General features: G+C 30.6%; 2 protein-coding genes across 3 annotated transcripts; both read right to left on the bottom strand.

Moving 5' to 3' along the window:
• Positions 1 to 10,439: 10,439 nt before the first annotated feature.
• Positions 10,440 to 13,851, bottom strand: LOC112751419 (heterogeneous nuclear ribonucleoprotein 1). 2 transcript variants are annotated; one of them, XM_025800557.3, is made up of 6 exons: positions 13,561 to 13,851; positions 13,271 to 13,311; positions 12,955 to 13,118; positions 12,745 to 12,844; positions 11,988 to 12,157; positions 10,440 to 11,196 (listed from the first exon to the last, which is right to left on the bottom strand). In XM_025800557.3, exons 1-6 carry the CDS (start codon positions 13,722 to 13,724, stop codon positions 10,687 to 10,689), a joined length of 1,149 nt encoding a protein of 382 aa, XP_025656342.1. In that variant the 5' UTR covers positions 13,725 to 13,851; the 3' UTR covers positions 10,440 to 10,686. The 2 variants fall into 2 exon arrangements, with proteins under 2 accessions (XP_025656342.1, XP_025656343.1); XM_025800558.3 differs by lacking the exon at positions 13,271 to 13,311 and having other exon boundaries at positions 13,561 to 13,845.
• Positions 13,852 to 16,551: 2,700 nt separating this feature from the next.
• LOC112751420 (uncharacterized) lies at positions 16,552 to 18,482 on the bottom strand. The gene is made up of 6 exons (XM_025800559.2): positions 18,303 to 18,482; positions 18,154 to 18,194; positions 17,893 to 18,056; positions 17,699 to 17,795; positions 17,266 to 17,420; positions 16,552 to 17,156 (listed from the first exon to the last, which is right to left on the bottom strand). The coding sequence occupies exons 1-6, from the start codon at positions 18,329 to 18,331 to the stop codon at positions 16,770 to 16,772; spliced, it is 873 nt and encodes a 290-aa protein (XP_025656344.1). The 5' UTR covers positions 18,332 to 18,482; the 3' UTR covers positions 16,552 to 16,769.
• Between the last annotated feature and the right edge of the window lie 502 nt (positions 18,483 to 18,984).

The raw sequence follows: 18,984 nt of genomic DNA, 5'->3' as shown, positions 1-18,984 counted from the left end.
ATATTATGATTGAATTAAATTTCACAACTTATCCAAACATCCTTAGTCGAATCTAATCCATATTTAGGAACAAGAATTTCCATTTTTTAAATTTCATTTGCCAATTGTCATTGACCTGTAGAAAGAAATAATAATTCAATTATTGAGGGAACGAGACAATAGAATTAGATAGTTTGTCTGCCCATTCCTATACCACATGCTTCCGTTGATTTTGTGAATGTTTCTTGCTAAAAGATTCACACTAATTTTTTTAGGTAATTTTTAATTGGTTTCCCTTTCTCTCTTTTTCTTAATTGATATATAGAAAGAAACCCCCTCTCCCATAAAAAAAGCTGCTGTAATTTAAATATTTGTAATTTAATTTTACCACCTATAAACGAAGAAAGTAGAGTAAATCTCTAAAATGGTCGTTTAGATTGAACCCGTGCACTAATGTTGCACCTCAGTTTTTAAATGTTCTAAATGCACTCTCCAATTTGAACTCCGTGTGAAATCCTGGTCCTTTCACTCAATTCCGGCATGACTCAGCAGCCGGAACACTGATCTGGCGCTTCCACCACCTCCACGTAGGCTTCATCACCCTCCACCATTACCATTGTTCCTCTTCTTCTCCCAACAGAGCCATTACCCTTCTCTCTTCTTCCAATCCTCTTTTCTTTTTCTCCTTTCCTCAAGCATTGTAGTCCTTTCCATTGGCCTAAGGCTGAACCACCACCGCGAACCACCATAGCCTCCACCATCTATGACCACCGCGTCCAACCTCCTCCCTCTATCATTTCCTTCCCCGTCAGGTCCAGAGACGTCGAGCTTTTTTCTTGGCGAACCACCTCCGCCGGGTCTGAACTTACTGTCACCGCCAATCTGCCATCTTCATCACCCTCTTCCACGCACCGAGCCCTAGCCCTATCGCAGCTGCCAGCATCTCCATCGCCACCACCATCACCTTCGGCCTTTATCCAGCGCCGCCACATCTTCCTCTCCCATTTTCTCTTCTCAGCTAAAGAGCCGGGTTCCTCATCACCGAACTACTGCTACCGCAATAGCCGCTGCAACCACTACTCTGCCGGTGTCCTCCCCTCGTCTGCTTCTCCTTGTCATTTCCATCACCCACGATGACTAACCCTCCTCTCCTTCCTCACGTTTGCCTTCTTTCTCTGTCTGACCACCCCAACTTCCCCTATTAGTTTAGGTTTATTTAGAATTTAGTTTTAATTTTCACCAGTTTTAGGCTTAGTTTAGTTTAATTATCTGTTTTAATTGATTTTAGGTGGTTATGATAGGTTAATTTAGTTTGTTGGATTCTGATTGTTACTGAAAGTGTATGGAAATATTCTCCAAACTTGAGGAAGAAGAGAAAAGAAGAGAGGAAAAAGAAAAGAGAAAGGGTTGCGGCGGTGGTTCTGAGGTAGTGATCTGGAGGCTGGTGAACTGAGAGAAGGAAATGGTTACAATGCTTGAGGAAGGGAGAAAGGGAAAGGAGGATTGGAAGAAAAGAGAAGGGTAGTGGCTCCGTTGGGAGAAGAGGAGGAATGATGGTGATGGTGAAGGGTGATGAAGCCTACGTGGAGGTGGTGGAACCGCCAGCTCAGCACTCCGGCTACTGAGTTATGTCGGAATTGGGTGGAAGGACCAAGATTTCGCACGGAGTTTAAATTGGAGGATGCATTTAGAGCATTTAAAAACTGAAGGGCTACATTGATGCACGGGCCCAATCTGGAGGACTATTTTGGGGATTTACTCTATGAAAGTGGCCATTATCATATATAAAAAACGCTCAATTTAAGAATGTCGTACAAAATGATATGTCATAATTCTTAGTATCATAAATTATTATTTTGGGTATTATTTATTAGTTCAGAAAATTTATAAACAAATACAAAATTTTGTTCTCGTCTTTCATATTATGATATGTTGTAAGGCCAATAAATTGATTCAATATTTTACTATCAATTTTTTGGTCTAAAAAAAATATTTCTCTATAAAATTGATTAATTAGGATAAAATTTTATCCTTTAAGAACCTACATATATCTTTAATTTTGATGCATACGGTTCATAAAGAATCGAAAAAATAAATCAATGTGTAGATTTTATGTATATAATTTTACAAAATATTTTTTCTATGAATAGAGTTAAAAAATACAAAATTATACAATATATACCGTTAAAGGACACGGATAATCAAATCAATTTAAAAAAATTATGTAATTTTTTTGTTGGAATGAAAAATCCTAATTTAAAATATAGAAAATTTATTTTTTGCATCTGAAAAATGTCTTCTATTATTATTATTATTATTATTATTATTATTATTATTATTATTATTATTATTATTTAAACTAACTTAATTATAAAAACAATTTAGATGAGTTGCGAACCAAAAATAATCTCCTATAAATAAATTTAAATAAAATAGGTTTACAAATATCATTTGATAGCAGAGTGCTTCGTGGATGGTCAGGGCGTCAAAATGGGTCAAAGTTTGGAGCCATATCCCATCATTTGTTCTTAGATAGGGCCAAATTAGGGTCCAAAATTCCAAGACCAATATTATTTGCATGAATATTTTTATTAACATTGATAACTACAATGATTGATTTATTTATATTTATATGTAGTGCATCGCTGTGATCCTGAGTTTACTATCATCATTTGTACTTGTATATTTGATTAATGAAGAAACTTATATCGCACGGATATTTAAGTTATTTTTTATACATTTTTTACATTTTTTATAATGTAAAAGATATTTTTTTTTTTCATTTTTTATCAATAATTTTTAATATAAAAGAAGTTGCACAAAAGTGATACTTAGTGTTTGTTTGGGTACCATCATTTTAATAAAAAAAATCTTTTTTCAATATAAAAGATCTTTTTTTTAATGTGTTTGGCAAATTTCTAGTAGTAAAAGTAAAAATAAAAGCACTAGAAAAATAAAAAGAACATCTTTTTCGAGAAGCTATAATTTACATCTTTTTTTAAAAGATTTTTTTAAAAAAAAAAAAGATGTTTTTCATGTAATAAATAAACAAAAAAGTACTTTTATATCGTTATACCCAAACATAATTGATAGATAAAAAGATCTTTTTGCATGAGATACCCAAACATAAAATTACTTTTACTTTTTCATAAGATCTTTTAAAAAAAGATAACTCAAAAAAATATTTTTTTTAGAAACTCATCCAAACAAGCTCTTATAGTATTCATTTTTATATATTTTTTCTCATATATCTATTGTTACGTGGGTATCCTGAAGTTAGTGGGTTGGGCTTGTGAAACTGGCCCACGCGTTTGATGGAGGTGATCTCCGACTAGGTTCGCGTCTGGAAGCTGCTCTTCGACTTATGTACGTGGAAGAGTAGGGGTAGTACCTGCAAAGACACTCTGATGCCTAAATTAGCAAAGGGTTTTAGCAGGTTTTGAGAGTATTGGAACTTAGCCATACCTGAAGGGTGTCAGTGTATTTATAATGGTGAACCAATAACTACTGTTGGAGTAGTTCCACCTTTTAGATGGATAACCGTCCCTTCTTAGGGGAGTTGAGATATGGCTCCTGAGAGTGGGTTGAGAGATTTTAGAGGCAGTTACTTATTGGAATAAGGATTATCTGCCAGCTAATCTTCGATCCGACTTCCTTAGAGCAAGTCTGTGTAGGATCCGACTTCTTGCGAGAAGGTCAATATTGAGTGAAGGCTAATTTTTGGATTGGGCCTTTTATTTAGTCTTGGACTTTAATGTTGGGTTAGGGTATGAACATCTATCATTGAAGGAGAAATTCTATTTCTAATATTTGTACCGTGTTATTTAAAAATTTATCTACTTTAAAATACGATTTCCATTTTTTTTTCTTGAGTTGAATAATCATGAGACTTTTTTTCTTCTTAAGATTAAAACTTAAAACTCTAAATAAGATCAATTTGTTTTGCAACCAATGAATTTGATGTTTATAGAATACCCTATGTATATGTTCATGAACATGTTAATTAAACCTCTTTATTTGGGAAATAAATGAAAGAATGGTACGGATCGAATTGCTAAAAGAATAATTAAACTTCTTATTTTTTAAATCATAAAACTTAAATTTTTTTAAATTTTTCAAAACTCTCTGAAAACAAAAGCGTTACAAAAATTTGAGAGGAATCACACTTGAGAATTCGAAAAAACTCACATGGGAGTTAGTTGAGGGAAAAAGCAGCATAGAATGTGGAAACTCCAAATTAAAATAAGTTTATAATATGATTGGCGGGAACAAAATTGGAAGAAGCATTCACATGCACACACGTGAACCTGACTTGTACCACGTTGATATTATTCATTTCCAATAAACAAATCAATCTTCAAAATTCCAACTAAGATTTATTTCTCTCTAATTTTTCACCGAGAAGAGGGACACCCCCACACCCATGTTTTTGTTTTTCACAAATCAAATTTTCTATTACTTTACTCTCTCATTCATTGGAACCAATTAGAGACATCACATTCAACTTTTGCTGTTTCTAACCACCCTCTAGTTTTCATGCAAGCCTACCAACAATTCTCATCAAACAACCTGTATACACACACTCAGACTTGGTTTAGTAAAACTTTTCGAAGAAATATTTGTGTTTTTTAAAAGCTTAAACTTCTCATTTTGTATTTGATAAATAAAAAAGATTACGTGTTTGTGTTTGCAGCTTTTAAAAGATCAGTGTACTTTTGAAAGCACATAAGATAGAAATTTTAAAGTTGATTTCTATTTTTTAAAATTTAAAAGTCTAATATAACTTCATATATTAACTAATTTTCAAATTTAATACTTACATTTATGTCTATTATAATATTTTTAAATTTTAAAAACTATTTTACCAAATACAATTATTGTTACTTGTGTTTATTGAAAGTTATTTTTAATTTGATTTATTAAACATAAATGCTACAATTTTTAAAAAACCATCTTTTAAAAGTTAACTTTTATAAGCTACTCTTGAGAAATAAAAACTTTACTAAACTAAGTATGATTTTGAAAATCGAATTAAACCGAGTAATTAGACCCAATTAAACCCAGTTTATAAAAAAACACTTGATAGCAAACTGGTTGAAAATCTAAAAAATCAGTTCATGGGTTGAACGAATACAGTTTTTTAATTTAATACTTAACCGATTTAAAATAATTATAAAAAAATTACTTTTTTTAAATTATATATTTTATGCATAAATATATTATTCAGTTCAATCTTAAATGAACATCTATCAGTTAAATTTTTAAATCTTTAAAGATCTAATCCCATTAGTTGGATAACCGATTCGATTTTTAAAACTTTGAATACTAACACATGTACATGGGTTCCTTAAGGTGAAAATAGAGGATCCCACGGTTCTTCTGTTTGGGTTTTGCATAGTGCAATGGTGGGACATCAATGGCCACAAAGTAATTTGTTAGTTCTAAAAATTCTAATGATTAAGACCACATACATGGTTTTCCAATAATCATAGGTCTCACTGGTCTTTTAGGCCTAGCCCCACTACAACTAATCCCATCTATTAATTTAACTAAGCAAAATAATTAAATGTCATCATATAATACATCAATTTAAAGTATGTAGTATATCGTCCATCAACTCAGATTTTAATAAATAATAAATAATAAATAAAATATAAATTAAATCTTTTTTAAAAAATATTAAATAATTAATAATTTTTTTCTTATTTTATTTTGTATTTAAACAATTGAACCAACTCTAAACAATTTTTTTTTCATATAAAAATATTGACATCCTAACATTTTTCATAATTTTATGTTAAGTATGTGGTGTAATATAACTCTTTTTTCAATCAATTAGGAGAAGAAATTAAATCCCCAACTTAGATTGAGTTTCTTGAGTTGAAAAACTCAAGGATAAGATTGACAGTCTGGGGTAGCCAGATTTTTTATTTTTTGGTTGTCTATGGTATTTTTTAATTCGATAAGTTAAAAACTGTTTTGTCGTAGATTTGAGCTCCAATTAAAAGTTTGTCATTGGTTAATGAATTGCGAACGATTGAGTTGATTAATCGACCAATCTAAATTTGTTGGAGTAGCCAAGTTTATAACTTTATACACATGTTTGACACGTGTAATAATTAGGTGGGGTCTAGAAGACATTGTGCAACATGTGGGGACCACAATGATAGGAGATATAACCAATGACCTAAACATGTTTCTAACAATAATTTCCATTGATAACCTGTAAATTCATCATATATATGCTTTAATTTGGATCATCAATCATTCTAATTAGCTTTAATAAGTGGAATATGGTGGCACTTTTATAGCTTTCTTAAACATGATATTATGGACTTAATATACAATATAATATGTTAATTATATTTAGTGATTTTTTCAGCAGATACATGATATGATATGATATTTGACTAAATATATTAAGAGAATACATACATATGTCGTATATGTTGTAGATTTGTATTGTCTTGCAATGTATGATGAATATCTATAAGATTTGGAACTTATGAAAAGTTTTGAGAATATTATTTGCTGGCAGTAGAAAAATAATTTTATAATTTATATGTAGATATTATAATAATAATGATGTGAATGCTTTTTGTAATCATCAGTTTTTTTCCTTTATAATACATCATCAATACCTATATAACTTATATCGTCTTAAGACATAATTTTAAAATACGCCAAAAGTATTTTAAAGAATCAAATTTGGTATGTTATGAAGGTTTCTACTTTCTATACACACAAGATAGACTATGGTCGTCATTGGTTAATTATTGTGTACTTTTTGTATCATATAAATTATATATATCTCTCTATCTAGAAATATGATTTGATAGGCACGGAATGAATGATCGATAAGACACTAATATAACATAATCTTGATCAAATAGAATTAATAATGAGCATGTACTTAAATTTTTCATTCTTTTCTATTAGTTGTTTTTTTTTTTGTTAAATACTAACGTATTAGGTTAAATACTAATCTAACAAAATGTTATATCAATACCGAATAAAATGAATTAAGGTTAAAAATAAGAGCGGTAATACTATCCGAATTTGCGAGTCTACCTCGCTTCTATCCATTTGGGGTGAGAAATTATATGTCTCGGTGTGAGAGTGCGGGACGGATTCTTAACAAAACAGAGTCTTGAACAGAGCAGAAAAGTGCGGGATCGAATTTATGTAATACCCGCCCCTACTCATTGCAGTATATATATATATATATATATATATATATATATATATATATATATATATATATATATATATATAATTTTAATATAAAATAATTAGTAAAATATTTAATAATATTAAATTATATTTAAGTTTTTAGTTTAATTTATGTTATATATGTGATAATAGTTATATAAATTTTAAATTTTAATTTTATTTGTTAGATTTTAATAATTATAAGAGTAGGGTGGGTGGATACCTATAAAAATAAATTAGAGTTTAATTTTTTATTATCTAAAAGTAGAAGTGAGGCGGATTCTATACAGATTATTATAGAACGGAAAAAAATATAGAAAAATAAAAAAAAATATAGAAACGTAATAGTTACTTGAGTCTAATAAATTATTTTCTAGAGAAAAAGACAAATAGATCCCTGACCTTTTGTCTCGTGGACATTTTTGTCCCTGACTATTGAAAAATACTTTTAAGTCCCTGACCTTCACAAAACTTGGACGAATTAATCCCTCCGTCCAAATGCCTCCGTCAGGGACTGATCCGTCCAAGTTTTGTGAAGGTCAGAGACTTAAAAATATTTTTCAATGGTCATGGACAAAAATATCTGCGGGGCAAAAGATTAGGTACCTATTTGTCCTTTTCTCTATTTTCTATATATATAGTTACATCAAATTTCTTCAACTAGTTGAAAGTTGAAGGGAATGGTATAATAGTTGAAAGTATTGATAAGAAGGAAATTAAATAAAAATAAGAGAGCATGAAGATGAATAATGCAAGAATCTTAATCTTGTCTGCAATATTGGCAACATAGGCTTTTTTTTCTATTATAAAGTTAAAAAAAAAAACCTTTATTTTCTAAAAGAAAATAGATAGAAATTATTTACTCACATTATTTTTTTTATATTGCTCTCATTTCGTTTATTGTATAAACAAATTATATTATTTTTTGTAGTTTGCTTAAATATTGGATGAACTGCAACTTCTAAAATGTGAAATGTGATACAGTTCGCCGAAACATGCATTAGCAAACATAAACAATAATGTCTAATTATTTTATTTTAGTAAATAAAGAAATTTTATTTATAAATTGGCAACATAAACGACAAGGGCATGAATAATACAGGTACTAGGCATCACAGGCTGTTGACCAATGAGAGAATAAAACACAAAGGAGAAAAAAAAAAAAAAAACATTGCTAATTTGTTTTCCACTGAGTATTAAAATGAATTGTTGGGGGGCCATAGCTGATGAGGTTTCTGCCATTCTTGCCGGTGCTGCTGCACGTGAGGTTAGGACTACTTGCCATAAATTTCATAACTCTTAAAACAAATGTTTGGAAGCTATCTTACAAAGATACAACTTGGATTTTCTTTTCTTTTTTCTTTTCTTACTAATAGACTTCATTCATTACTCAAAATTCAATTTTTGGTTTTCAAAATGTATTTATTATTCCATGTAATGCAAGAGTAATTCTTTTCATGAATTAACAAGAGAGTCATTTTTTTTTTATCAATATTAGTCAATTTTTAAACTTTAAATTTTAAATCATGAATCTTAACTTTTAAAAGTTTAAGATTTAATATTAAGGATAAAAAAATTTAATTTTATAATAAAAATTTGATTAATATTAACTAATTAAATTTAATTTCATTTACTTATTCTTTTTTCCTTAATCAATTTAAAACGATAATGTAACTTTGATAGACTAACCAATCTTTGACTTATCTAATTTTTATGGCATGAATAAGTTAAAACCTAGGTGGTTTCCCCCACGAACCTAGTCTACTTTAGGTTGAACTCTTTTTTTGGGGGGGGGGGGGTGTCATAGTATTTGTTATATCATATATTGGTACACCTTTGTTATTTCTGGGGTGTGTGTAGTTTAAGTATTACTTTGTTACAAAGATTCCATTCCCATGGGAATCAAAGATATCCAAAGGGAATGTGAGAATTGAAATGATGGTATTTTGATTCCCTGAAATCAAATTTGCTTAGGAATAACTTTTCAAACTTTGAACCAAACATGAGAATATGATGTTCCCATCTTAAAATTCCTAAGAATTATTTATAATTCCTCCAACCACACACCTGGATTAATTGGAAATAATACTCTAAAATAGTCTTTCACCATTAACCTCTTCATAAACCTTTCATAATAATTTATTTATTTTCATCAAGAATTGAATTATAAGAAAGGCTTCTTATAATGTTCGATTATAGACTCCAACTCTTACAAGGAAACAACAAATGTTGGATCACATACTTTGTTTGCAAATAAGGTTGCTCTCTCATGTACTACTAAATTAATTACCTAACACACTAGTCTTATGGGGGAAAAAAAATATATAAGTTTGCTAATAATAATAATAATAATAATAATAATGTAGTTACCAATATACAAGTTAAACCCTTGGAGAAAACTATGAGGTCTGTGATGTACTTTGTCCCCTTTTCTTAATCATACTTTCTTAAAATGAACGGAGCTTTTTAATTTGCTTTCGTGAAAGGAAATTAAAAGAGAAACAAGGAGATAAAAGAACTAGTACTACAAATCTCCTGGTATCAAATGGAACCAGACAAGATATACTCGTCAAGATTTTTGTAATGATACATCCCATTTTAAAATTAATACTCATCAAGAATATCTAGTACTTTTTTCCCAATGAGATGAAATGGTAACATTTTTTTTCTTATATGGAAAAGAAAAAAAAGGAGAGATTAGGCAAACAAGCATAAGTTCCTAGTTTTTTGGACAAAACAATTCCTCTTCAAACCAGCTTTCTAGATTTGAAGCTTCAACACTCATAAAATAGCACGAAAATGTGCTAATTGTTTGCAACTCATGGTTGTCTTGGTGGTAGCGGAGTGATTTTCAATCTTCTTCCCATATTCTCATGTCCATGCTAGGTAGTAATGTTTATTAGATTTAAGTAAATGTATTCTTCATATTTTAGTAACAGAAAAAGTTTAGGTATATCAAAAGCACCTCATTCTACCACCATCATAGTACTCCTTCAATTCTGAGAATACATCTGCTTTACACATCACTCAACAAAATGACTCTTACATCAATGGGGAAACAAAATGAAAGAAGAATCCATTCTTCTTTTGTAGTTGGTTTTTCACCTTTCTTGATTTCAGTAGGAAAAAAAAAAAATTCTCTTGCAAGAAGCACCCAAGACATACTTCATATCTTTCATGAATGAAAAGTCAGTAATCAAATCAAAATAAAAAGACAAGTAAAAACCATTGTAGCAACTAGCAAGAAATGACAAACAAAATTAATACATCCTCTTTGTAATTTGCAGCTCTTGCATCAATCACAACTAAGTTCAACAGGGAACCAAGGAGAATTTTAATCTAAAACTGAAAAGTAAACAGTTCGCAGAAATAAAAGTGTGCGGGACAAATTTTCTTTCCTCCCGAAGAAATAACCCTAAAGAAACACAATACAAACTCTGGCTTTAATTTGGTGCTAGACATCAGTCCTAAGATTAAAATATGCTTTACAAGCTTCTACCTTCCATAAGGATGATATCGACCAGCACCATATCCACCTCTACTCCCATAAAAGGAGCCTCCGCTAGCCCCTCCATATCCGCCACCTAGTCCAGCACCATAGCCAGTTTGATAGGCACCACCAGCAGAAGAACCACCTCCAGCAGCAGCACCGCCATATGCCCCATAATTCTCACTAGCTCCACCATACCCACCAAGATCATAGCCTCGGCTAAAGCCTCCTCCACCATAACGACCAGCATATCCCAAGGAAGGATCTCCTCTGTAAGGCCCCATTGCACCGGCATATCCTCCATACCCGCTGAATTCGCTTCCATAGCCACCATAAGCACCACTCCTACCACCGTACATGCCACCTGACCGATAACCACCAACACCAAAGCTGCCACCAAATCCATCATAAGCATCTCCGTATCCACCACCATATGAAGACCTTGAGTCATTATAGCGCTTGGATGACGTAGGTGGTGGGTTTGGCTTCTTTGGTTCAGCCTTCTTGATTTCCACCTAAAATAGAAGACAACAAACTTCCTTAATTGATAAGAAGTTTCGCATAATAGGAAAAACAAAATAATACAAGTACCTCAAGTTTTTGGATTAGTCAAACAATTAGATTACTATGTATAATATGGGGGAAAAAAACATGATTAACAAAGCAGCAACCCACAATAGTTGTCCAAACAGTGAAATCAAGAAACTTGATGACTCGGGATAAAGAATCACTAGAGGCATAAAAAACACTCATGCAGATGAGCTCATGCATTTAAACATGAGGAATAATACAAATGAGGCAAATTTCTGACTCATCAGAAAAGAAATTACGGCAAGAACTTCCTCCCCACACCCTACTCCTTCCACAAAGTTTCTGCACACTATCCAATGACCAATGCTAGCCTAGCCACCATGAAAATTCCACTCTATTCAAGCAGTATGCAGACGGAAGAAGCTACATCCAAATCCAATTATATACAAAAGTAAACAATCATAGCAAATGAATATTTGCCTAAAGTGCATCATGATTAACGATCCAAAAATATTTGGACATGAACAACAGAGCTATAATAAACAACAACCAAAATCCTTGAACTTTTAGAACTGTTGATTCTGCCAAACACAAATTTTAAGAAGCACTACAGGTTAGCCACAAAACCAAGACATCAGAAATTTACTCCAACATGAACTTCAAGATTTAGAGAGTCAACCATAGAAGTAATAGCCCTTTGAATTCCATATATGACATGTGTGCTATGTACAATAAGACAATGCAGAAATAAATTTAGAATTGAAAGATTCTTCACCTGAGCTCCAGCAAACTCAATCCTGTTCCCCATGGACAACAGATCATCAACAGCTTCCTCAGAGTCGAAGGTGATAAACCCGAATCCTCGAGAACGATTGGTGGAGTGGTCCCTCATTATTTGGTGATCCTTGACTTCCCCATAGCGTGTAAAGAAGTCTCTAAACTCATCTGCACATGCAGAACATACGAGTTCAAAAACAACACCAAAAAAAGTATGAAGCCATCTGTGCACAAACTTCATGATTGACAAGTCTCTTTTCTTTTAAAATCCAATAAATTCTTTTTGTGGTTGAGAAGCAGCAAATTGAGTTACTTAGAAAAATCTTTGAATCACAAAATTCAAGTAATGATGAATACATTCAATCACTTATATATTACCATGAACTGATGATACACAAGGCACATCTTGCATATGTAAATGATGTGCACACAAGTGATTCATAAGATTTTCTCCAATGCAACACATATTTGAACATATCAAATAAAATAAATTACGGAGCTCTGTCTCTGAATACAATATCAGAGCAAAACCACCAAACTCACGACAAATCCTAAATAGTACTCTCAAACATGAAAAACAAAATCGAACTATAGAAATCAAAACTTAGATAACTTCTTATTATATATGATTATACGTCCATAGTGTCCTAAAATTTTGGAGTACACCCTCTCATGTCAAGGTTTTGTGCCGGGTGACCCTTGTTGACACCTCCTATTCAAGCAGCAATAATTTGGTCACTAACGAGGCAGCCTACCTTCAGTCACAGTTGAAGGAATTCCACCTACAAAAATTTTCTTTGTCCTAAAATCCTTAGAGCCAACAGCTCCCCTTGGTATCGTGCGCTTAATCTCAACCTATATATGATCCCAAAACCATAAAAGAGGCCATCAAATCATACATCCACTAATCACTAGAATAAGTCCTAAAGCTAATAGATCATAAAGTGCAAACCTTAGTTCCTTACCTGTTTGCCATTGATAACATGATTGTCCTCAATGACTTTATCAACCACAGAGGGATCGGCGTAAGTTATAAACCCGAATCCACGAGGCTGGCCGGTTTTGCGGTCCTTCATGATCACAGAATCCGTAATCTCACCATATTTACCAAAGTGCTTCACAAATTGGGCTGCAAATCCATACACAAACACAACTCATATTGTAAAAAAAGAAGTTAAATGAGCAGCAAAAAGAGCACTAACCTGTAGAAGTGCACACTATAGAGAAGGGTTTGGAACCCTAAGAACTTATGATTCAGAAATTATAGACAAAAGCACTAACCTACGGTCGTATCTCTTGCTAAACCACCTATAAATATCTTTCTGCAAATTATGGGGCCGAGTTAAATTAGAACCAAATCTAAGAATACCAACATCTAACAACATAAACAACATATAACGAAGGGAAAGCAAAAACTCTTTTCACCGAATTCTCAAAAAACCTAATCTTTCCGAGGGAAAAGGTGAACTGAATTTAATTCATCAAGGTTGAATTTTCTTGCGTACGAAGAATACAAAAAGGGAATAATTGAAAATCTAGAGAGAGAGAGAGAGAGGAGAGAAGTAAGTTACCCAGGGCTAGCACCATCTCCAGAAAGAGGTTGAGAATTGTGGTGATGCTCGTGTTCTTCGTCTTCTTCATCTTCTCTTCTGTGGTGTTGGAGTTCGTGTTCGTCTTCTCTGTGGGAGAAGGGTTCTCCGCCACCGACGAATTGTTCGTTGCCGGCAGAGTCCATCGTGAGAGAGAGATTTAGGCAGCAGAGAACGGTGCAGAGAGAAGAGAGAAGAGGAGAGAGAGGAGAGTAAAACGTAACCCTAGATATCAGATTAGGTTTATATAGCAGACTCACTCACTCTGATTCCTTTTTATCTTTATCTACCATCCAATAATATATTTTTTCATAAATCAATAAAAATAAGAAAATATCTTTTTTTTTAGTTATCTTTTTTTAAAAGATTTTATGAAAAAATAAAAATAATTTTATATTTTGGTATTTCATGTAAAATAATTTTTTTATCTATTAATTATATTTGGATATAATAATATAAAAATATTTTTTTGTTTATTTATTATATGAAAAATATTTTTTTTAAGAAAAAAAGATGTAAATTACAGTTTCTCAAAAAAGATGTTTTTTTATTTTTTTAGTACTTTTACTTTTATTATTAGAAATTTTTCAAACACGCTAAAAAATAAAAAAATTATTAAAAAAGATCTTTTTTTATCAAAATAATGACGTCCAAATAAACACTAATAATTAAAGTATTATTTTTAAATTACTCAAATTTAATTTAAATTTTTACCCATTATATAACATAATACTAAGAGAAGTTTTTGTAAATTTCTCTTCTAAAATAACAATTATGACTAGTATAAAATATTTAATTTATAAACTAATATCACATTATTATAATAGAATATTATATATATACTTAAAATTAATTTAAACTGATAAAGTTATAGACTTATTTATGTACTTGAATAAGTATCCAAAATTTAAATTAATATAAAAAATTTAGTTCAAATATCTTAATTATTCTAGTATAAAATATTTAACATCACTTAAATAAGTATTAAAAATTTAAATTTTATATTGTATATATAATAATTTAAGAATTTTAGTCCATAACAAATTACACTTTAGCTTATTAAATTGAAAAATATTCCGAAAAAATATAATATATACACATTTAATAAATAAAATAATAAATTAATCGCCAATGAATAATAGCTCAAATGGCATAATCTTCTATACTCAATTAAGAAGTTGCGAGTTCGAGTCTCCTATCTTTAGTAAAAAAAAAATAGTAAATTAATTCTCACGTAAACATTAATTAATTAACTTTAATGTACCCCATTTGTCTAAGCATTTATATCATCATATTATTTTACATGAAGCATTATAATTTTACTTATTTAAAATTTCCTCGCATATTCTTATTTTCAAACGAAAAATGCTACCTTATTATCTGGTAAATTAAAATTAACAACAATAATAATAACAATAATAATAAAGTGTTATGTTAGACTATTTGGAGGAAAGTGTTTTCTATTTTTTAGGAGAATTTTTTTTATTAGGAGGTTTTTTCTAATAGCAGCTTAAAATAAAAATATCGTTTTTTAAAAAAGTTGTATCTAAACACCCTCAAAATGTTATAAAAAGTTTTTTTTTTTTTGCCTCTAAGAAACTAATCCAAGCAGCATAGTTATCAAATTCATATCAGACTAACCTATTCGACTAAAAAATCGGACTGGATCGATCGGTTCGACCGAAAAATCAATAAACCGAATTTTTAATCGATTCAGACTAATAATCAAATCGTACAAACAAACAAACCGGTTAAATTCAAAAAATTTGGTGAAAATTGGACTGAATTGCAGACCAAACCAGACCGATCAACCAACAAGATGACGTTAGCACGTACATTTTAAAAAATTTGGCGCAGCGTCACCAGTTTGGGTTCGACCTAGCACTCCTGGAAAATAAAGGAATTTGTAACCACGAGGCTAACATACTTTTTGATATTATAGATGTCTTTTTATAAATATATTATAACTTATTAAACATATCTTAATTAATAATTTTATCTTATTAACTCTTTTACTCATGTCAAATTTAAAATCTCCTTATACTTTTGTCTTTTTATTCTAATGAGTAATTTTATATTTAATTTAATTGATTTTTTATTTTATATTTACTCACTTAAATTAATTATTTTTTAATTTTACATCGTTATTAAAAATATTAAATGTTGTTAAATATTCTTTAAATTAAAAAGATAAACAAAAATATTTTTATTAATCATACCATATTTTTGTTATTGATAATTATATAATATTTATTAATATTAACTCTTTTTCAACATATATTTGATTAATATAATTAATTAATAAATTATTAAAATAACTTAATTTTGTATAAAAAAAATTATTATAAAAAAATTAAATTCTATATAATTATTTAATTATAACCGAATCAACCGGTTCAACCTATGACCCAACAATTAAACCAATAACCCAATAATCCAATAATCTGATCAAATTGATTACCGGTTCGATTCTAATAACTATGCCAAGCACACGCTTACTAAAGTGCTTTGTTTAAACTTTTTTGGTTTGAATCTACATGATAATTACTATACTCAAAATTTAAGTCCCATAAGAATATAGATGTTTTCTAACAAAAAATTGAACTAAGACAAATAATTATTGGTTAGAAATTGAAATTTTTTTCCTGAACCAACAATTGCAAAACACATTAGTGAATTTTTCATAATTACAACTAATATTTGTGTACCTTTATTTATATAATAAAAATGATTTATAGTTTTCATATATTATCAAGTAAACTAGACTATTCATGTGAGGTTAAGAATATTTGGGGATTATAGTTTACATAAAATTCAGAAAACATAAAATTCTAAAAATAAAAACAGAAAATAAAAACGCAAACCAAACGCATCCTAAATTTAAAAAAAAAAAAAAAAACTATTTAGCAAAATAGTAGCAAATGAATTCTTCTAACTAGAGCTAATTTGAATAACAATCATGCATGTACACAAAAAAAAAAGTCACTAAAATAAGCCCGAAACAAAATCCCAAGATGTTTCAATATACACAAATGTTATGAATGAAGAACAGAACCATGTCTATCTGCACAATCTTTTCATGTAGTAAACTAACACAATTCTAAAACATGAAGTAATCAAATGAACTAAAAAACTAAAAAAAGTTACTAGTAACCACAAATGTCATGAATGAAGAACAAAATCATCTATATCTATTCCTTTGACACCTTTGGATTATCATGGCCAGCATTCAAGGCACCACCTCCACTACTACTAGCCCCTTGAGAGACATTGGCTTCAGCAAAAGTAGAAAAATTCTGTCTCATTGCACCACCACCTTGCCCTCCTTCTTCTATAGGAACATGATAGTATTGTCCATAACCAATGGAATTAGGAAATGCTACAGAGGGTACCATAGTACCATAGCTTCCATAAGGTTGCCACAACTGATTTTGAACCACCCTGCCACTCGACGTGCTTCCCCCGGCCGGGTTAGAAACAGCCATTCGACCAGGATCGGCTCTAGCAGCAATCAATGGAACACTTACCCTACATGGAACCGTTGGTCCCCTTTTTTGGAGATGCTTGCTTATTTCCAACTACAATGCAAGATAAACAAAACTTGCTCAGTTCCAAGAACTTTCTCTTTTGAACAAAATAATAAAAATAGAATCTGAAAAGTGTCAGTTTTAATACAAGATTCCTCACTTTAAATCCATGAAAATTAATCCAATTCCCAAAACGTGCTATAAGATCATCAACTTGCTGAGGAGACTCAAAGTAAATGGATCCATGGCCTTTTTCCCTTTCTATGCTGCATAAACTGACTTGTCCATAATCACTAAAGAAATTTGCCAAAAAACCTGAGACAGAAAAATTAAGATTTCAAATATTTTCTATAATTTACTTCCACATAACTAAAGATAAACAATGACATCAATACAATACCTAAAGGAGTAGGACAAAGAAGTCGTTTTGCTTATAAACTAGTCTACTAATCATGCCATTACTTGTAGTACAAGTAATTAAAAACTAGACTAACTAACAAAGAAAGAAGCATGAACATATTAGGTACCCAAAACAATACTGAGTTAAAAGAATTTGAATTTTGATTAGAATAGTAACTGAAGAAGAAACAAACCTGGAGGCACAGTTCCAGGAATTCCATAAACATAAAGTATGTTTGCCGGAAACGTATCATCAACATTCCTTTTCCCCAGGCATCTTTCAACCCCAACCTATAACCAACCACAAGAAAAGACTTATAACAAATAATTCATGTAGCATAGGAAGAACAAGTCCTAATAAAGCCAAGAGCAATTTGCATTGTTTTACCTGACAACCATTAATAACATGATTCTCCACAATGACTCTATCAACCACAGAGACATCTTTAAAAGTTACAAACCCGATTCTGAGATTCCGCCTCGGGTTGCGGTCCTCCCTGACGGTACATTTCTCAACATTGCCATATTTAGAAAAGTACTTCCTAACTTCATCTGCAAAACTCAAATGGTAAGCAAGAAATCAATGCATACAATCCAAAATAGTCACCAAATTCAGAAAAAGAATATCAATAGAAGACAAAGCACTAACCATATCTTGTGGTTGGTGATAAACCGCGTACATATATCTTGCTGCAAATTGTAGGGTTCAGTTAAATTAGAAAAGAACCCAGGAACATTGACATTCATATCTAACTATACATTTCAAACAGAGTGAAGAAGAAGAAGAAGGGAAATTACCCTGGAACAAAGTTGGGATTTTGGTCCATTGCTCTCAAATCTAAAGAAACGTAATTTCTTGCTCTTTCTTTTCTTTTTCTTTTTCTTGGGGTTGAAGAAAACGTGAGCTCTCAAATTTTTGGAGATAGAAGAAAATGTAAGCTTAGGAAGAAAACAAGAGTAACTACTAACTAACGGTTCATATAAATTTTGGCGCCATGCTTCTTTCTTCTTTGTTTTTCCTTTTTTTTTTTTTTTAATGTTTTAGTTCCTCCTTAAATGCTTATAATTTTACACAATCTTTATCAAAGTTTCTATAGTTTAAAAAATAAAAAAATTAATAAACTTTAAAAGCTTCTAATTGAATAATTTGTAGTTTGGAAATTTTGTGACCAAATTCTTGTATTATTTGTGTTTTTTGGTATATTCTCAACAAATTTTGTATTAGACATATTAGTCTCTAAAAAAATAAATTGACAAATTTGTTCTCAATTTTGAAATATTAAGTATATTAGCCCCTAGCAAAATAGAAACAAAACTTGGATTTTTCAAAGCATAAGTTTTATACTTAATTTCATAAATTAAATGATAATTTAATTGATATAGTATTTTAGTTATTTTTCAAATTACATATTGTATAAATATAATTGGTCATTATATATTGTATAACTATCTGTTACTTCTAATTTTGAAAAAAAAATCA

This window comes from Arachis hypogaea, chromosome 15, assembly GCF_003086295.3.
Source record: "Arachis hypogaea cultivar Tifrunner chromosome 15, arahy.Tifrunner.gnm2.J5K5, whole genome shotgun sequence".
Taxonomy (NCBI): domain Eukaryota; kingdom Viridiplantae; phylum Streptophyta; class Magnoliopsida; order Fabales; family Fabaceae; genus Arachis; species Arachis hypogaea.
The sequence above is the reverse complement of the archived record's forward strand: the minus strand, read 5'-3'. Positions and strand labels throughout refer to the sequence as shown.

Coding starts and splice junctions, on each gene's coding strand:
- LOC112751420 (XM_025800559.2), bottom strand. CDS start 18,331: ATGGACCAAAATCCCAACTTTGTTCCAGG. Junction 17,796..17,892: donor ATGTTATTAATGGTTGTCAG/GTAAAACAATGC, acceptor GGTTGGTTATAG/GTTGGGGTTGAAAGATGCCT. Junction 17,157..17,265: donor TTAATTTTCATGGATTTAAA/GTGAGGAATCTT, acceptor CTTGCATTGTAG/TTGGAAATAAGCAAGCATCT.
- LOC112751419 (XM_025800557.3), bottom strand. CDS start 13,724: ATGGACTCTGCCGGCAACGAACAATTCGTCGGTGGCGGAGAACCCTTC. Junction 13,312..13,560: donor GGAGATGGTGCTAGCCCTGG/GTAACTTACTTC, acceptor CATAATTTGCAG/AAAGATATTTATAGGTGGTT. Junction 12,158..12,744: donor TCCTTCAACTGTGACTGAAG/GTAGGCTGCCTC, acceptor CTGCATGTGCAG/ATGAGTTTAGAGACTTCTTT.